Below are 18,789 nucleotides of genomic sequence, written 5' to 3'. Positions count from 1 at the left end.
TGAAAAACTTCCTTGCCACTGCCACTCACAGAATTAATGACCAAAAAGATAACGAACACCCTCTCTTAACAGTATAGAGACTAAATAAGGTCGTATGAAGTCAGAAACAATGTTAAAATTTATTAATGAGTAAAACATAACAAAACATAAAAAGAGATATAATTTATGTCATTGAAATTCTATCAAAATTTCACTTTCAGCAACTTGGTCTCCCGCTTTGATATTGATGGTCTTTACAACTGCATCTTGTGTTGCAGGAAGAGAATTTTGCATTTTCATGGCCTCTGAAAAAAAGAACATAAATTGTCATGTTGATCATTCAGGAAATATTCAGGTTAAGCCTTTGATGATTAAATCAACATTTTAAAAAAATAACTACTCAAGCTTGTTTTAGGAGCTTTCAAATATTCGTCTTAACTCCATATTAAAATTTCATTGGTAATCATGTACAAGAAGGAGGACATTTGTCCACAAAAACATAAAACTCAGTAACCAGGGTGTCTACAGAAATCCAAAAACAAAAATACAGCACTTTTATTTAGCCGTATAAGACCATTTTTGCCCCCCCCCCCCCCTCCAAAAAGTATGACCTCAAGGCTAATAAAAAAGCTTCCAGTTTCCATTAAAAAGATGGTTACATTGCTGCTGTCCACAAGCAATTGCGGATTGGTTGGAGGTGAGCATGACGCTGCTGTGCACAGATACCTACCTACCAGAAAGACAGCGTACAAATGTTCGAGAGTAGCCAAATTTCCTTCGATGAAATGTTTCTTTTAAAGGAGTGTTATTCATATTTTCTCTTAAAATTTTCAGATAATTCAGATTTGATTACAAATAAAAATGTTCATTCGGCGTTTTTCCTTAGCATGGCAGAAATGTTTTAGTGTGCGTAATCATTCACTTGAGAAGACTTTTTGACATCCAAAATTTTTTCTACTTTAGTTGATAAGTGCTTGATGTTGGCATTATTAAGACTATTCGAAGAAACTTCAGCATTTTAACATTACCTTTTTCAGTAGCGTAATCCACGAAGCGCAGGCCCACGCAGGCGATTGGGCCCCCCTCCCCCAGCGGCCCAACATTTACCGTAGCCGGACTGAGCCGTAGCCCCCCTCCCCGCAGGTCCTACATTTACGCCACTGGCTTTGTTAATGGATGAGAATTATCTCAATAATCCATCATAACTGGTATGATTAAATTAAAGCTAAAACTTACCTATGATACAGAGCTCTTGGCCTTCATATACTTTGTCGCCTACTTGGCAAGTAACTGATTTCACAATGCCAGGCATTGGCGCCAAAAGAGTCTTTGACACATTGGACTGAAAAGAAAATTTTGAAGACATTAGTATCATTATATTTGCACAGCATTTGTTTCCCCTTCTGTTGTTGGCTCAGGTGCAACAACATAAACTCTGACCGGTAGAATAGGAGATTCCTAGTTCCTGGCACAGATTTCCTGATTTTTCTCAGATTTTCCATGAGATATTTCATTCCCTGATGAGTCCCGGTTTTCTCCGGTCCCAGACACCATACTTTTGCCTCCTTAGATACTGGCAAAAGTACCAGTATACCTGTCGTGTTCCCTCAAATCCAGTTTCCTCTTCCTCTTGCATTCGCAATAAATTCGAAGGTCAAAATTTCAATCAAGTCAGTTCTCATAAACATTGACCTCTCCATAGCCTTTGGCTACTTTATGTTGCATTATGCCGATGTAAATTAAAACAATACGTAAAATTCAAAAAAGGGGGGAAATTTTTTGAATAATTAATGAAATTAGGTCAGAAATATATTAGATTTTATAACATGTTTCTTACATTTTAAATGCTCAAAGTGCCCAGGTGAGTTGAACAGGATTAAAAAAGTTTTGTAAAAATTCGACAAAAGAGGTCCCACTGGACGGGTTAAAGCAAAAGGAACTCAAAATTTGCAGGACTGCACAGTGCACCTCATTTTGCAACAAATTTTTTAAACTTGCTTCAAGTGAAAATCTGTGAGTTTCAATTATTTTTAATTTTTTTAATTTGAAGAAAAGAGGGGGAGAGAGAGAGAGAGAAACGATGGGCACAAATTTACTTTAAGGATACCCGGGCTCTCCTTTAAAATACTAAATTTTCAACACACCCTGTACAAATGCCAATTAAGAATTCTAATTGACTTCCCTTTCATTTCATAATTTTTTAATAATTATGATGATTTTTGTAATGACCTGTCCTTACCTTCTGTTTTTTGGGTAACAGAGCAGCCAATTCAGATGCGTCTTTAGTCAACACCCGTATTTTGTAATCAGATCCTTCAAAGCTAGAAAAAAAAAATATATAGTTATGACGTATGTGAAAAATATATAAATGAAGACCTCCTGAATGCATTTGTTCTCATGTACATCTTGGTCCGTGACATTCTATTCAGACCCTATCAGTGCCATAAGTACATATAATATTTTAAGACAAAAACAATCTTTGAAAAATTGCTGTGTAATGGATGACTCAAGTCGAGGCACGTGCATCTAAGATTGCAACATCGTAAGTCTACACTCATGCTTCAATTTTTTGACGTAAAACAAACCAGCAGTTTCTACGAAAATTTTCTATGAATTTCAAGACACTCATTAAGAAAAATTACACAGAATTGCAGGGAAGCATTTTCATTACTTTTTCTTGAAGAAAAAGAAACATAATGGGAGATTTTTAAAAGTAACGATTGAGTTAAAAATTTTCTGCATTTAGCCACCAAAATTTTAAGGGAGCTGGATGGAAAGATTTTAATTGGAAGGACTCAAAGTTTAGAGTTTTGTTATTCGAGGTTCTTACCAGATCCACCAGCTTAATATTCTCTCCCCATTTAAAAAACCATGAATTGAATTGTTAAAAACAATTCTATTTGCACGTACATGTCCTGTGGAAAATATTTTGTCAAAATTTATGTGCGTTATGTAATTTCAACATATACTTACATTAAGTGGATGTGTCCGGCTGGAGTTTTGGAGACAAACTGTGAAGTAAGTGGCTCAGTATCAATTTCTGATTGGATTAATGGGCTGGCTAAGTTGAATGAGTTCTTTACTTCAAGAGTTTCATCATTGATGTAAACCTGGAGGGGAAAAGAGGAGGTGATATGTTAGGAGCCAAAAATTTAAAATGTCTGAAAAACTGGAAAAATATATGACGGAGGATCTGTTGAAACTTTTTTGGTTTGCACCAAAGATAAATTACCATGCAGTAAAAAAGTTAACTTTTACGATAAGAGTAGTAGACACCTGGGCCTGCTATAGTCGAAGCAATACTAGTTACATCCCACAAAATGATTAAAACATTTGGTAGATTTTGCCATGCTAAGGACGAACGCAAGATGAGCCTTCAGACGTTGCCACATTTCCTTTGATAAAATATGAATTTTCAGGAAAATGTATGAAAATTTTTCAGCGAATTTCTTAGAGAATTTCATTTGCAATCAGATGTAAATTATTTGAAAGTTTCAAGAGAAAATATTTGTAACTCTCCTCAGAAATGAGCATTTCAGCGAAGGAATTCAGCAACTCTCAAATGTTCATTCTGCGCTTTTCCTTTGGACAGTACAGGAGAATCAGACTGAACAGTTTTGTCTGTAAACCTCGGAAATTTTTTTACCCAGAGTAAGCGGTAAATTTGGGGATTTTGATTTCACTCTTTCAATTTTTTGATTATGTGCAGTTAAGACGTATATGGGAAACTCAAAGCTACAACTAAATTGAGAGGTTTTCCAGAAAAAGAACCCATCAGGAACAATTGTGTTCGAGAAAAATGCATTGTAAGTTTGCATAATTAATTTCAAGTTTGACGGTGGCGTACTTACATCGGAGCTTGGACTCCAACCGCCGATGTTAATCACAGTCAGTGGCTAGAAAGTAATAATGAAAACTTCAAATGCATTTTTCCCAAGCGCAGTTTTTCAATAAGATCCCTAATCCCGGAGAGAGCCTCAATTGATCACAGTCAGTGGCCGGAAAGTAATAATGAAAACTTCAAATGCATTTTTCCCAAGCGCAATTTTTCAATAAGAGCCCTAATCCTGGAGAGAGCCTCAAATGATAGCTTGTTCCACAAGACTATCAATGTTTACAAAATATTTTTAAAAAAAATATAATCGATATGTAAAAATCTCTTACAGTCAGGTTTTTTGCTAGATGGTTCTCCTACAGAACCCTCTCCAAACTGAGAGCAATACCTTAACATTGTTTAAAAAAAAAAAAAAAAAAAAACTTGCCTTGATTTTATCACCTACTAACTCGACTTCAACATCAATTTCTTTGTCCTGATACATGACGACCAGCGTCCACTTGGTTGGTGGCGGATGCATCAATTTCCCCGAGACAAGGTCATAGCTCCTCAACTCCTTCTTGACAAAAATCGCAGCTGCTAGAGCAGTAAGTTTTTTCTCATCTCTGACCGACAATGTTCTTCCTGTGAATCCCTTGGGATAGGTTTGAGGCAAGTAGTTTGTACTGATATTACCAGAGGTGAAATTATCTTCTGTAAGAATATCCCTGAGAAGAGGTATGTTGTGAGTAACTCCTGAAAAACGAGAAGCAAGAAAAATGGCTGATCTGATAATGATACGGTGCTGTGGCGTTAGGATGTTTCAAAAATTACTTTTTTTTAAAAAACTTTCCTCCACTCAGATGGACCTTAGTAACATGGATATGAGTCAAATTTTGGTCTCGTTTAATTCAATATGGACCCAAGCCCCCCTTTTTTCCGAGAAGCCTGTTTTGAGGATTTTTTTTTTCAAGCTATGTACTTGCATATAAGACATTTTTTTAGTGATTCTTCAAGTAAAATTCTTCATTCACCCTCATCTGATGAGAACTAAGTCACCATGGTTCTAACTTGAGGGAGTTTTAGGGGGTTTAAGCTCATAAAAAAATCCGTGCTCCGGTTTTTCTTTTTCATATTTCTTTTCCCTTATTCCGTATTTGCGATTCATTTGAATTGAGGGCCTCTGAATCTTTCAAAGCCACAAAAACAAGCAAGGCAAGCAACGGCTTACAGCTTTTCATTCTGCCCTCATTACAGGTTCAAAGGTTAAGTTGAGTAAGGTGAGAGTGTGGAAGAAAATTTTGGCGCAAACCACTGATTAAGTGAAAACGTCATGTGATCTTTGGCTTCTCCTTACCGATAAAGTTTTTGTATCTAACAACTTTCATCGAGTAATAAATGACTGAAAAGAGAATGAGAAAACATACCGTTTGGTGCAAAAAAAAAGAAAAAGAAAAGAAAAAAAACACCTAGGTGCCTACTTATCACATATTTGTAACAGCCCAGAACGGCTGAAACAGAGGAAATTCGAGGGGCAACCTTTCAGACCAAATATATAACAGAGACTTAAAAATTGGGCTAGAATTTGTTCTCTTTTCTCTCTCCTTTTTCAAATCTTTCTTACAATAGATCACAAAGAGGAGTTAACCATTCGGAAACTCTGAGATGCTTGATGCTGAGATGCTTTTTTTAGAGATCCCCAGAACAGAACCGAAAAAAGACGCAAAGAAGATTAACTTTTCGACACAATAAATGATAGTCCTTTGGAATCTTTCATAAATATTTTTCAATTTGTGGCGCAAATACGCGTCATTGACTGCTGCCCAAGGTCAAAATCCGTACCAATATTTACCACTGCCCACGTAATTTTCGCCGATGCTGAGAGTACTGTTTTTGTGGTATGTAGCTTTACATTTTCTCTTGGACTGAGCCAAGATAAATATGCAGACTAGCTTGAGTTACATTCTATTTGGCATTAGTTCCTCAGAGCTTAACATTATTTGATAAAAATATTAGCTTTGAAGACAAGACAATTTTTCTACACGAACTATTTGACACTTAAACTACCAGTAATTACTAAAGCAGATTTGAAACAGAAAATACCTCTAATTACGTATGAATCGAGAGCAGCTAAACTTGTGGCGATAGCATCCTGTCTGGTCGGGCCGGAACAGACTAGTTTGCATATCATTGGATCGTAGTAGACGCTAATAGCACTTCCTTCCTCAACACCACTATCACATCGCACCTGTTCTCAAGCAAAAAATAAAAATCATAGTCTTGAGATTAGTAAAGGGATTTTTTTTTTATTCTTGATGATGGAGTATTACACCTCTTCTCTAGGCGTAAGACTTTTAGATGATTTTGAAATGAGAGTTGGGTATCTAACAGTGCTGTAGATAGCTCTCGCTTGCCGAGCCTTCACTCAAATTAAGTCAATCCTCTCCAAGTCTTGCAAAAATACCTACTGAAAAAGTTAATCTTTTGCAATATGCAGGGAAAGAGGTGAAAAAAGAAGGTAAAAGGTGTTTCCTAGATATTTTCTGCTTAGAAAAATCTGAATAATTTTCCAACTCTTCATCCAAGGTCATCAAGCAACAATTGCGCAGGTTCCGTGCAAAACTTATTCATCCTAAGCGAGTAGCCTCAGCCATTTGTTCGGACTTTCTTTTAAATCCAAAATCTCAAAATCAATGGGTATTTTTGCAAAAATAATTATGATGCTAAGGCGAAAATGAAGATACATATTGACAGTGAAACTACCAACCACTTCTCGTTTGTGGATTTAATATAATCTCTGCTCTGGTTCTAATTTTTTTTTAAGGATAACAAATCGATATCATAACTTGAAGTTTTCACCTAGTTTTTTTGGCACAAAGAAGAAAAATAACGTAGGTTTCCAAGAATTGACGTTGAGTAGTTTTCCATTTAAAAAATAAAGTATGACAGGAAGTCTACAAAGTCGCAAACTGAGATATATGGTCTGGTAGTTTCACAGTCGATGTCGATCAGAGCACCAAAAAAAGCCAAGGGAAGTACACTATGAGGTACAATACTGAACACTTGTTCACACTTACTTGTTGGCTAGAGAAATGCACAAGGTCTTTTTGACAGAAAAGAGGCCAAAATTAACATTTTTGGTGGTTCAATTGTAAAAATTATCAAGATTAATAGACAAAATGGTTCAAGTGCCTACTGCTTCTTTCAGTCAGGAGTGATCCATTAAAGGATCGACTATTCAAATTCCGTTCATTTGAAGAAGCAAGAAAATTTTGATCCTGCCAAAGTATAGAGAAAAAAAGATCTTACCCCCGGAATATGTGTTGGCTCAATATACTTGTAAAGACGTCCGATGGAGGGCAAGCCAAAATTTTTGTACGGATCCTCAGCATAAACACGACTTTCTATTGACCAGCCTCTGATTTCAATGTCGCTCTGTGTGTGTTTTAATGAATAACCTGTAGAAAAAAAAATACAAATTTATAAAATAATTTTAAAAAGCCTATTGTTTGCTATGTAATTTTTTTCATCCGATAAGAAAATGAAACTTTGCCTTAAAATTTCCATGTCTGTGTTTGTACCTTAGGATATATGCTTGTACATTATTCTAAGATTGTCCCATAGCAAGAGAGAGCTGCAGTATGTAGAAACCACACACCACTGATGATGGGGCCTTCTTACTGATATAAGTTTACGGGCTTTTGAGAGATAGCTTACTGCATCCTTAAAGAACGTACTTAAATTCATTCCTCTTCCGTACACACATTTAAAATGATTACTCCACAGATAAACCGCCACAAATGGGTATTAATTTTATGAAATTTCACAACAAAGAGGAAGTATCTTTTAGATCCCTTGCTGCTTCCCCAAACCTTTATGGTCAATGCGGAGATATTAGGCGGACGCCTGGGATCACTGAACTTTAAATCAACTTTACTTTAATAAGTTAAGATTAATGTAAGAGCAGTGAAAGTACCTTCTGCGACACGAATCATCTGATGAACAAGATCAATACCAGTAATAGACTCTGTGATAGGATGTTCGACTTGCAGACGAGTGTTCATCTCTAGGAAGTAAAACTGCTTCTGGGAGTCCACTAAAAACTCCACAGTCCCGGCTGAGTAGTAACCAAGGCGTTTGCATAAAGAGACGGCTTGCTCTCCCATTTTTGCCCGTGTTGCGGCATCCAAAAATATGCTGAAAAATAGACAGGTTAATGCTTTTTTGCAAACAACATAAGTTATTGGTTATCCTAGGTACCTAAAGACATTATGTGTGCAGGGTCACGAAGATATTCTGAAAAGATAGGAGGAGGAGAAATTTTCCTTCTAATAAAGAGAGTAATTATCAAATGAAAATCAAGTAGTTCTAAATTGATTGAATCCTTAATTTTTTTTCCTCAGGATTGCATTACGAAGATTTTTAATGTGACAGAAGAAATTATTGATTTAAAGCTTGAAATAAAAGTTGAATGAATTAACGGAGAAATAATTTTCATAACTTTAGTGTCAAACTGACAAGAGAATAAAAATGAAGGAGCAAAGTCTGTTTACTTCATGTATTTAATTTGACCTATTATTACTAATCTTGTCATTCATTTATTTATTTTCTAAGAAAAGGAAAACAGAGAAGACGTTTTAGTATCCTAGTACTGTTGAATCATACGTAAAAATAAACAATATTTGCTTCTGTAACTATACATGAAACTACAGCTGCTGGTTTTTAAAGTCCTGAAACATTGCTTGCCACTTTATTAACAAGAACAACACTCCGTGAAAGTAAAATGTCTGGAAGGAAACATCATTGAAAGAGCATTAAACAATTACCTGGGAGCTTCTTCAATTACTTTTTGATTCCGCCTTTGAATACTACACTCTCGCTCGTTGAGATATATTGTATTACCATGCTTGTCTGCTAATACCTGCATTAAACGTACTACAAAATGTTAATAGGTCAAAAACGTAACTATAATCAAACATATTTCAAAGAAGAAAAATGACAGGGTATAGAATAATTAACTGTTGGACTCCCATTCATGGAAAGAATTTGCTTTTTCTTAAAACTACACAACTTCAAACAAGTAAAATTCAATGAATTTTCAAACTAAATTCTGGAGGCAGTTTTAAAATTAAAACTTGTTATCTTTTGACACGCTATTGAATCAGTGTGCTTTTTGATGGCTGATTTTCTTATAAATCCATATTTTTATAAGTTTCACAAGTTTCCAGTTTTTCTGCGAATGAATTCTTGAAACTTTTTCAGAGTGCTTTGGTGGATAATTAATCATCTGCAATTTTAAAAAGTCCTAAGATTTTCAATTATACATCGATACTGCAAAAATGCATATCTCCGTTTGCAGCATTGCAGACTTCCTGTTATACTTTATTTTCTACATGGAAAACTACTAATCATCATTTCTTGAAAATTCTGGTGATTTGTCTTCCTTGTGTTCAGAATATTCTGTAAATATTTCAAGTCATGATGTCTCCTTTTACAAAATAAAATAGGAATGGAGATTTTTAAAAACCGCAACCAAGATATGCATTTTTGAAGTTTCACCATTAATATAGCCTCAATCCTTAAGGACTCTGAATATGAGCAATTTTTTATGAAAGTGTAAAACTCGAGAAAAGAAGAGCGAAAAAAATATTGAAGGCTGCGTTCAGTAACATACCTGGATCTCAATGTGTCTTGGTGTGTCAATGAATTTTTCCACAAGCATCCTATCATCTCCAAAACTTGATGCTGCCTCTTGAGAAGAAAGTTTGAAGCCCTCACTGAAATCAGAAGTTGAAAAAGATCAAAATTAATGGTAGTAGGATCCGTTGTCAGAAGTGCTGTTTAAGGACACACTTTCTCTTTTCAAAGCTCCATTTGAAAAGATCAATGCTAAAAAATTTACAAAATTACAGTGAAAAATTAGAACACAATTATTAACAGCTCCTGCTTTTTATTGCTCTACTATGCTGCCATGCTGAGGAAAAACGCTTTATGAAAATTCGAGAATTCCCACATTTCCTTTCATAAAATGTTTTTTTGAGGAGAGTTGTGAACATTATCTCTTGAAATTTTTAGATGATATAGATCTAATTACAAAGAAAATTTTCTGAAAAATTGGTCGGCAAATATTCACAAGTTTTCCTAAAAATTTGTATTTGATCAAAGGAAATTTGGCGACCGACAAAGGTTCATACGGGGTTTTTCCGTGGCAAGGTAGTAGGTACGGACAACAGTCCTGAAGTCTTTCGAAACTCTGCCTCTATCTAATGGTAGAACCAATCCAGGACATTAAACTTTGAGGCGGAAAATAAGTGCCAGATGAGAGAATCAGAACCACTATTAATTAGTGATCTTATGCGTGTATAAAAGTATCTATGTGTGTGCTCTGGATTTTTTTTTGGTTTTTTTCAAATGAAAGTACATAAGATTGGGTGTTCAAAATTAGAATTTGGCACAATTTCCTGAAGCTCTGTCTCTTACTTATGCACAACTCGGCTTCATTGTCGTTCATGTAGATGCATCTATATTGGCTATTCCTAAATAATCAATCAATGCGAAAGAGACGAACCGAGCGTCATTATCATTGTATGCGATGCGCATGCCCTTTCCTCCTCCTCCAGCTGAGGCCTTGATCATTACTGGATAACCGACATCACGAGATATGCTAACACAATGGTCTGCATCTTTAATGACTCCATCAAAACCTGAGCATGATAAAATTAGGATCATTAAATGTCGATTTCAGTTGATTGAGCAATTTCAATTAACTGCTTGCATTCACTTTCCTTACAATGTATGAAATATTAGCAGAGATTCTCAATGGATAAAAAGTTGGAGATATTTTCAAGCAAAGTTTCCTCGAGAGAGGGAAGAGAGAACAAGATTGAGGAGAGCTTTTACTTGAGTTTCTTATATTTTTGTAAAAATTAAAATTCAATTGAGGATTCGTAAAGTATTACCCCAAATTGATTATTTGAAGATGGGGTCAATTAATTCTTTTAAACACTGCTTGTAGTTTTGTTGGGTGCTCTGTTTATGTTAAGGTACTTGATATATATTATATTTTTTTTTTTTTTTTTTTTTTTTTTTTTTTTTTTTTTTTTTTTTTGGTTTCAAGGATTGAAATTGACAGACGAGTTGAAGAGGCTATCATGTTGCAAGAAAAAACTCTTCTACTGAAAATCTTAGAAATTGGAAAGACAGCGATGAGGATTGCTTTCACACGTTTTATTTACCTCCATGTTTTACTACAGTTCCCAACACATAACATTACAATTATAATAACATATATATTTATACATATTAAAATATGTATTTTTACACTCATTTTTATAGCCTCAATTTCAGTAATAGGGTGTCCAGCAAAATTTTATTTTCCTTGTGCCCTGACATTCCTGGACCTTTTCTTCCCAATCAAAATAAACCTAAAAAAGAACAAGGCTCAGCACAAAGTGTACATGCGAATCAGAGGAGGCTCGAATTAATTAATTCACTATAGACCTTTGGAGAGCACTGCAGGACTAAGTATTGAAGTGCTATAGAGTCATGCAAAAAACCACTACCTTAAATGAGCGTCTGAAACTCTCCTGGCTACGTGTTTTCTCTCCCTGCCTGATTGCACCTCTCTAACTTTTTCAGTCGTTAGAGACCCTGAGCATTTCAAATTGTCTGAGTCAAAATGCGTTAGTGACTTTTTCACTACTCACATGACAGTTTTGTTCTTACCTTGATAAAATTATAGATAGCTGATTCTACCAAAACTTTTAAGTATCCACGATCCTAAGTGTGATAAAAATCCTAGACTTTTCATCAGAATGACTCTAATTTAAAACACACCTGGAATTGTGTTGACTCCAGCGGCCATGGCAAGTCTTTTAGACTCCAGCTTGTCGCCCATACCCACTATGGCTTTTGCTGATGGACCAATAAACACGATGTTACGTTTCTCCTAATATTGAGGAAGATAAAGAATAAGGTTTAAAAAATTAATTCAGAAAATATTTCATGCAACAGCTATGAACAGTCACTTTAAGAAATCAATGTTATGATGAGGGTGTTTCATTGTCATTAAAGAGTCCTATTGATAAGTTGGACTAATGTCGAAGATAAGTAAGCATCTATTGATGCAGCTGTACAGGAAAGATAATATTACTATTTTAGATTCCATATTCTGAAGAATAAAAGGAGTTCCCTCACTTTGCAATACACCATAGACTGAATGATTTTCCCCTGCTTACTTTAAATTCATCTCTAAAAAGTTCATGCAAAAACGTTAGATAGTTTTCTATCGCAAAAATAAAGCGTGAAGATATATGGAGACACCACTACCAAGCTATACTGTTGCTTAATTTCAACTCCAATATGTTTTTTGCTGTAAGTTCACTTATAAGGACCCTGCACAAAAATAAAGGAATTCGGCAGCAGATAAAGTTCATTATTATTTTAAATATTTTTTAAGACCTCTTGGCCATTATGAGCTTTAAAAATTGAGGATTTTATGTGACAATTTGAATAATACTATGCTTAAAAATTATTTCCTTATCATTTAAAAGGCATTTCACTTTTTGCATGTGACATTTGGATTGCATTTTGTAAAAAGGAACTAAGAGCATTCCAATGTTGCTACGATTGAGCAACTTACATTTTTTTGCAATAAAATTACTGACATTGTGCAAAAAATTAAATTCACGAGGCAATTTTTATCTTGAATTTGTAGTTTTTTGAGATTAAAAATCAAATGTGTTTAAATTATTGATTTTTTTCAGAGTAAAAAAAGTTGCACAATCTTAGCGACATTGGAATGCTCTTTGTTCCTTCTTGCAAAATGCAATCTAATTCATGCAAATGAACTAAATAAAAAGAAAAGTTGAAAGCTTCAGTGGATAACAGAAAACTTAGGAATATTTTGCAGAACTCTACATTTTAAGCGTATTTTAAAAGTGTACTTTATCCGTCCAAATGAAATTTATCTTGAATGAAGCCAACAGGAAGTTTAACAAGTGTTTACCAATTCTGCAACAAATTGTGAATTTTCAGAGAGGAATCCATAACCTGGATGAACAGCTTGCGCTCCAGTATCCTCAACTGCTTTCAGAATTTTCTCCGTATCCAAGTAAGACTCCTTTGCTGCAGGAGGTCCAATACATACAGCTTCATCAGCCATTTTGACATGTAGCTGTACAAAAGGAAATGATTAATTGTTAGGAGTAATAACAAGCAACAATCAGAAGGGAAAAATAACATTGCAACTGCAGAAACATGCTTGAACAAAAGACCATAAATTTCATTGTTTTGATTTTGCATTGGATTTTGTCATGTCTGAAATCACTTTTTGATCTGGTTTTTGATTAAAAATAAAGAAATCTTCTTCAACGCTAAAGTTTTAAACTTTGATGCTAGTTTTAAAAGAACTGTGCAGAATATATTATTTAGACTAGAAGAAGTTATTGAAGCATGTTTGGAGAAGCAGCAAATATAAAAATAAAATTCAATTATTTTCATTACTTTTAATTTTATTTTTAGAGGATAAATGTTGCATAGAGCAAAGAATAATTTTGTTGAATCAAGAACAAAATATATTAATAGGTATGCATTACATATTTTATGAGATCCTTTAATCATGCATATTACAAGGAAGAATATGGATGCATCAATTTAAACAAATCTTACAGTCCACAGGAAATATTCTGAATCTTCAAATTTTTTGACAGGTTGTGATTATTAATGGATCCTATTCATACCAAAATTTGATTGGACAATTTAAGACTCGCTACCAGTAGCAAAATTTTCATCGATCACGCAATCAGAATGTGAATCACAAAAATGTTTCTCTTTGTATTGAAAAGAAGAAAATTGTACATCCTCTGAAGAGGGATTTTTCTCGTTGCCTAGCAGTTTGGACTCTAGTTCATAGGTAATGAGACTCTAAAAATATTAGAGCAGTATTGCTAAAGGGTCAAACCAAAAGTTGTAAATAAAATCTTTGTAACTGAAGTTAGATGTTGGATTTTTTTTAGGAAAAAACATTCTGCAAAGGAACAGAGCCTCTTGTAAAGATGCACTGCACAATGTAATGAATCAATGTCCTCAAAGATCTTTAATTTTAAAAAAAATATAAAAAAATAAAACACAGACTTACAGAATTTGAGTCGGCTGTGGAGTAAACTGCTACAGTTTTTATCCCCATTTTTTTGGCAGTTTTGATGACGCGGCAGGCAATTTCACCACGATTTGAGATGAGAATTTTGTGAAAGTGTTTCTCTGATGAGTCGATAGGATCCTTGAAGTAAATTGTGTCATGTTGTTGAATCCCTGAAATTCGGCGCAGCTGATTAGTGAACAATTTCTGAAAGAAATATGAAAAAACTGTGAAAGATATGTTAAAGCTTGTATTAGACAATAAGAGGAAACAAAGACTGTACATCAACATTAAATACATTACTAACTGCAAGGGAGATTTACTCTGTGATTTAAGTTGCAGCATACTTATATATATATACTAATATTGAGCATTCTGCAAGATTTCATTTAAGAATAAGGCATTTTGGAAAAAATGTTGGAAACCTCGTTGAGAACTTTGCCATTAAATCTCTGCCTCGAGAGGCAAAAAATTTTTTCACAGCTACTGATCCTACAAAAGCATGAATCGCAGTTTTTTATGGAGCGGGCCTGAGGGAGGGGGGGGGGGGTGTCATCCTCCATGCTCTGTGCAAACTGCCTCCCCCAAATGAGGCAAACTGTTGGGTATATCGTTATTTCTAAACTTTAAACTGTTCCATGGCAAATCTCTGAACAAGAGGACACTTATATAATAAAAATAATAAATTAACGATGATAATGTAACAATAATGGTAAAATAAAAAATAAAAAAATTACACAATATAATTCAGAGTTAAACAGAATTAAATATCTAACCTTAAGTTTATTAGCCGTTGATGAGCACTTAATGAGCTGGTAATATTAGTTCTCATTTCAGATAACGCTACGTTTTAAATTTTAAATTATACCTACCTAGTCTCTTTTGTACTTGAATCCTTTCTTTAATAGTACATTACATTTACATTTTAATTTTTAAACTAAAATAAGATTCACCCAAAAAATTTTATTTTATGGAGAGAATTCCGAGAACAATAGTAGGTAAATGCACTGCGAGGCAAACTGTTGGGTATTTCGTTATTTCTAAACTTTAAACTGTTCCATGGCAAATCTCTGAACAAGAGGAGACTTAATATAATAAAAATAATAAATTAACGATGATAATGTAACAATAATTTTACCTTGGCTGACGGGCCGTGAGGTACACAACAGTTCTTGCCGATGTGGCTGAAAAGCAGCACAACTTGATGATATTTAACCATTGCTCCGGCCGAAAGGGATCCAAGAGGATGCTGAAGGGATCCAAGTTACGAACGCTACACGGTGCCGAAATGAGGATCGCGCCGCGGTTACGTCAAAAGGGTCGGTTTCATTTTCATCGAATAACACCGAATCGGAACCGGTTGTATTCGCGCGAATTCGTAAACACTGATAGCGGCTATCAGTGCGAGCGCGGCCTCTCGGATGCGGATAATGGCTTTTCTTTTCATATCTTCCGATTTTTTATTTTTTTCTCACCGACGCGACGCGACACCGCTACACTGCCGTCCTAAGGAAGAACGCCGTATGAACATTCAAGAGTTGCCAGATTTCCTTTGTTAAAATGTTTATTTCTGCGAAAAGTTAGGAATATTTTTCCGAGAAATTTCCAGGAACTTAAGGCGAAATAGCAACAAAATTATCTGAAAAATTGGAAGAGAAATATTCATGAGTCTACCAGGAAATTCGTGTGTTATCAAAGGAAATTTGGCAACGCCTGAGGGTTCATACGGCGTTTTTCCTCAGTCCCAGCCCTCCCCTCCTTCTTTATACTGATAATCGTGAAACGGGTTAATTGCACTTTCTGTTTCACGTCATTGCCGCGGGCTTGCTATACGGCCGTGCTGATGAAAAACGCCGTATGGACCTCCGTCGATTGCCAAATTGCCTTGATCAAATACGAATATTCAGGAAAACTTGTGGACATTTTCCGTTCAATTTTTCAGAGAATTTTCTTCGTAATTAGATCTATATCATCCGAAAATTTCAGGAGAAAATATCTATAACTCTCCTCAAAAAAAAAAAAAAAAAAAAAAAAACATTTTATTGGAGGAAATTTGGCAGTTCTCGAATTTTCGTAAGGCGTTTTTCCTTAGTGCGGCAATATAGATAAACAAGACTCAAAATTATGAAGAAATTCGATTAGGTAACACGCCCCTATTTGGTGCGCATTGTAACTATAAGTTGTGTTTCAACTATTAAGTATATTCGTGTGCAAAAACGCCAATCTTAGAGTAAAAATTGAAAATCAGTGTCATGGCCTAGCACGATTTTTTTCGACACCTCTTCTCTCCTTTCAAATTATTTTTTTTTTTATTTATTTTTCACAAGTTGTAGAAATTTAAAGGTATCAAAGAGAGAGCTATACCAATGCCTCATTCAATTAGGTATATCCTCCTGACACATTTTGTTCTTCTCAAATGAGTAGTTGTCCTCATCATTGGAATAGTGACTGGTGAAAAGGAACCAGATGGCATTGCTTTAGGTAATTGAAAATAAGAAAAGAACATTTTAATTTTCTTTATTTCATAGGGCTCGATGTGAAAAACCAAATTTGAGTCCAATAATTGCACTCTGCATATTTTTTGCAGACCATAGATTTTCGTCAGGTAGGGAAAAAACGGCTCTGGAGAAACTCAGAGATATCCTTAACTCAATTTTCCTACGAATGTCATGTGGTTCCTTTTCGCTAAATGTAGCCCAGTTAATTTCTGCATTTCAAAAAATATCCTTCACCTATCTTTATTAAAATTTCCTGCAAATAATTTTAAATGGTTACAAAAAATATTCTTAGAGATTATTCTCCGTTATATTAAAGGGAAAAAAATTAGACAATGACCACATTATAGTTATTGAGATTTGAAATTCTACCCTTAAGTCGTCTAAACTGATTAGAAAATCAGGGTTTTCAAACTTCTAAAAAAAATATCATATTGTCAATTTGGTGAAGTACTAAATTTCTCTCACATGAGACTTTTTTTTTCTTTAAATAGAGTATTTCAAAACATTTGCAACCAGAAGCTTAAGGCATAATATATGTCCTTAATTAATATAAGAAGATACATATGAGTCATTTCATGAAATCTCAATTTGGCATTTTTTGCTCATTCAAAAATTCGGAAAATATTTCCAACTCTTTTTAAACCTTCATTGACAACCAATAATTTAGAGTAAGAGGTTATGATCTGGACTACCAAGTTTTTTATTCGGAACCAAATTCAAATGGATTCTTTGTTGCGCTCTTTGTTCATTAATGTGTTACTGGGTGACTCAAAAGCCCGCACCCCCCTTGCAACTTTTGAACAAATTGAGATACAGACTTGAAATCTTGCGATTATAGATTAAAAGAGACTACTCATGAGGCCTCTCAAAATTTAGGGGGTGGGGGCACAAACACTAACTTTTTTTTCATAAATGAACCCCCCCCCCCCTCCCCCACTTGAGATACATCATTAAAAAACAAAACATACAAAATGGAAGCTTTTAGTCCGAACTGCACATCACTACTTGAAAATGGCAACTAATGAAAGTTTTGCAAAAAGAGAATATACTAATTTGTAAATATTAATGAGCTTTATGATGAGCCTCAACTTTTGTACCTAAGTTTATTCCCATAGAAATAATTTTCATGTATTCATCATCCATGTAGTTGTGTATAAATATGAGAGACCAAGAATATCTAACGCATCAATTTTATTTAACCACTCTGTATTAGAACATGAGGGTAAAAACTCTCACAAGGGGAGTCTACGAAGTGACATCCTGGGATTGGGTTCATTTTGCTTGTACATGAAGAAGAGACAAATCTAAGGTTGACGTATTTTTTTTTAGCCGCCACCTCCCAACCGTTCTCGAGATATCGATTTTTAAAGTTACGATTTTTGCACGTTTCCGCGCGGAGTTCCGGCGAGTCAACTGAGCGCCGGCAAGCTGCACGAAGCGCGTTTCTTATCAGCGCTGCAGACCGGCCGACGTTATCAACTGTTCCGTGGCCGAGTGGTAGAGTGTTCGCCTACCGTTCCATCGGTCGCGGGTTCGAGTCCCGCTTCGTATCGTAGCTTTTGGGGTCTGCCGCAATGCGTTTTTACAAGTTTCCTTTATTTTTATCACACACCAAGGGGTCCGCCCCCTGGCCGCTACGCGGCACAACCCTCGGGGCGAAAAGGCCCGCATCGCGGCAAGCGAAATCATCGAAATCAACCGTTGACGGTTACTGGGTAAATAATTTGAATTGAATGATAAAATGATGTTTCAAATAAAAATTTCCCACCACACAATATTCTTAATGACTTTTTCCTTACTCTGAATTTGCAACCGGCAACGGTCGATTTCGATGATTTCGCTTGCCGCGAAGCGGGCCTTTTCGCCCCGGGGTTTGTGCCGCGTAGCGGCCAGGGGGCGGACCCCTTGGTGTGTGATAAAAATAAAGGAAACTTGTAAAAATGCATTGCGGCGGACCCCAAAAGCTATGTACGAAGCGGGACTCGAACCCGCGATCGATGGAACGGTAGGCGAACACTCTACCACTCGGCCACGGAACAGTTGATAACGTCGGCCGGTCTGCAGCGCTGATAAGAAACGCGCTTCGTGCAGCTTGCCGGCGCTCAGTTGACTCGCCGGAACTCCGCGCGGAAACGTGCAAAAATCGTAACTTTAAAAATCGATATCTCGAGAACGGTTGGGAGGTGGCGGCTAAAAAAAAATACGTCAACCTTAGATTTGTCTCTTCTTCATGTACAAGCAAAATGAACCCAATCCCAGGATGTCACTTCGTAGACTCCCCTTGTCAGAGAGAGAGAGACTTTAATTTGCAAAAAAGAACAAACTATGATAAAATAAGAATAGGAACCACATCATTGACC

The 18,789-nt window shown here is 35.5% G+C and overlaps 1 protein-coding gene across 2 annotated transcripts; it reads right to left on the bottom strand.

The window, feature by feature from the left end:
• Positions 1–100: 100 nt before the first annotated feature.
• On the bottom strand, positions 101–15,340 carry LOC109035230 (propionyl-CoA carboxylase alpha chain, mitochondrial). 2 transcript variants are annotated; one of them, XM_019048792.2, is made up of 15 exons: positions 15,070–15,340; positions 13,932–14,138; positions 12,801–12,968; positions 11,630–11,741; positions 10,362–10,497; positions 9,468–9,570; positions 8,620–8,714; positions 7,770–7,990; positions 7,103–7,251; positions 5,897–6,041; positions 4,242–4,549; positions 2,953–3,089; positions 2,219–2,300; positions 1,216–1,321; positions 101–284 (listed from the first exon to the last, which is right to left on the bottom strand). In XM_019048792.2, exons 1-15 carry the CDS (start codon positions 15,148–15,150, stop codon positions 169–171), a joined length of 2,166 nt encoding a protein of 721 aa, XP_018904337.2. In that variant the 5' UTR covers positions 15,151–15,340; the 3' UTR covers positions 101–168. The 2 variants fall into 2 exon arrangements, with proteins under 2 accessions (XP_018904337.2, XP_018904339.1); XM_019048794.2 differs by having other exon boundaries at positions 13,932–14,104.
• Between the last annotated feature and the right edge of the window lie 3,449 nt (positions 15,341–18,789).

Source organism: Bemisia tabaci, chromosome 1 (genome assembly GCF_918797505.1).
Source record: "Bemisia tabaci chromosome 1, PGI_BMITA_v3".
NCBI classification, from domain to species: Eukaryota; Metazoa; Arthropoda; class Insecta; order Hemiptera; family Aleyrodidae; genus Bemisia; species Bemisia tabaci.
The sequence above is the reverse complement of the archived record's forward strand: the minus strand, read 5'-3'. Positions and strand labels throughout refer to the sequence as shown.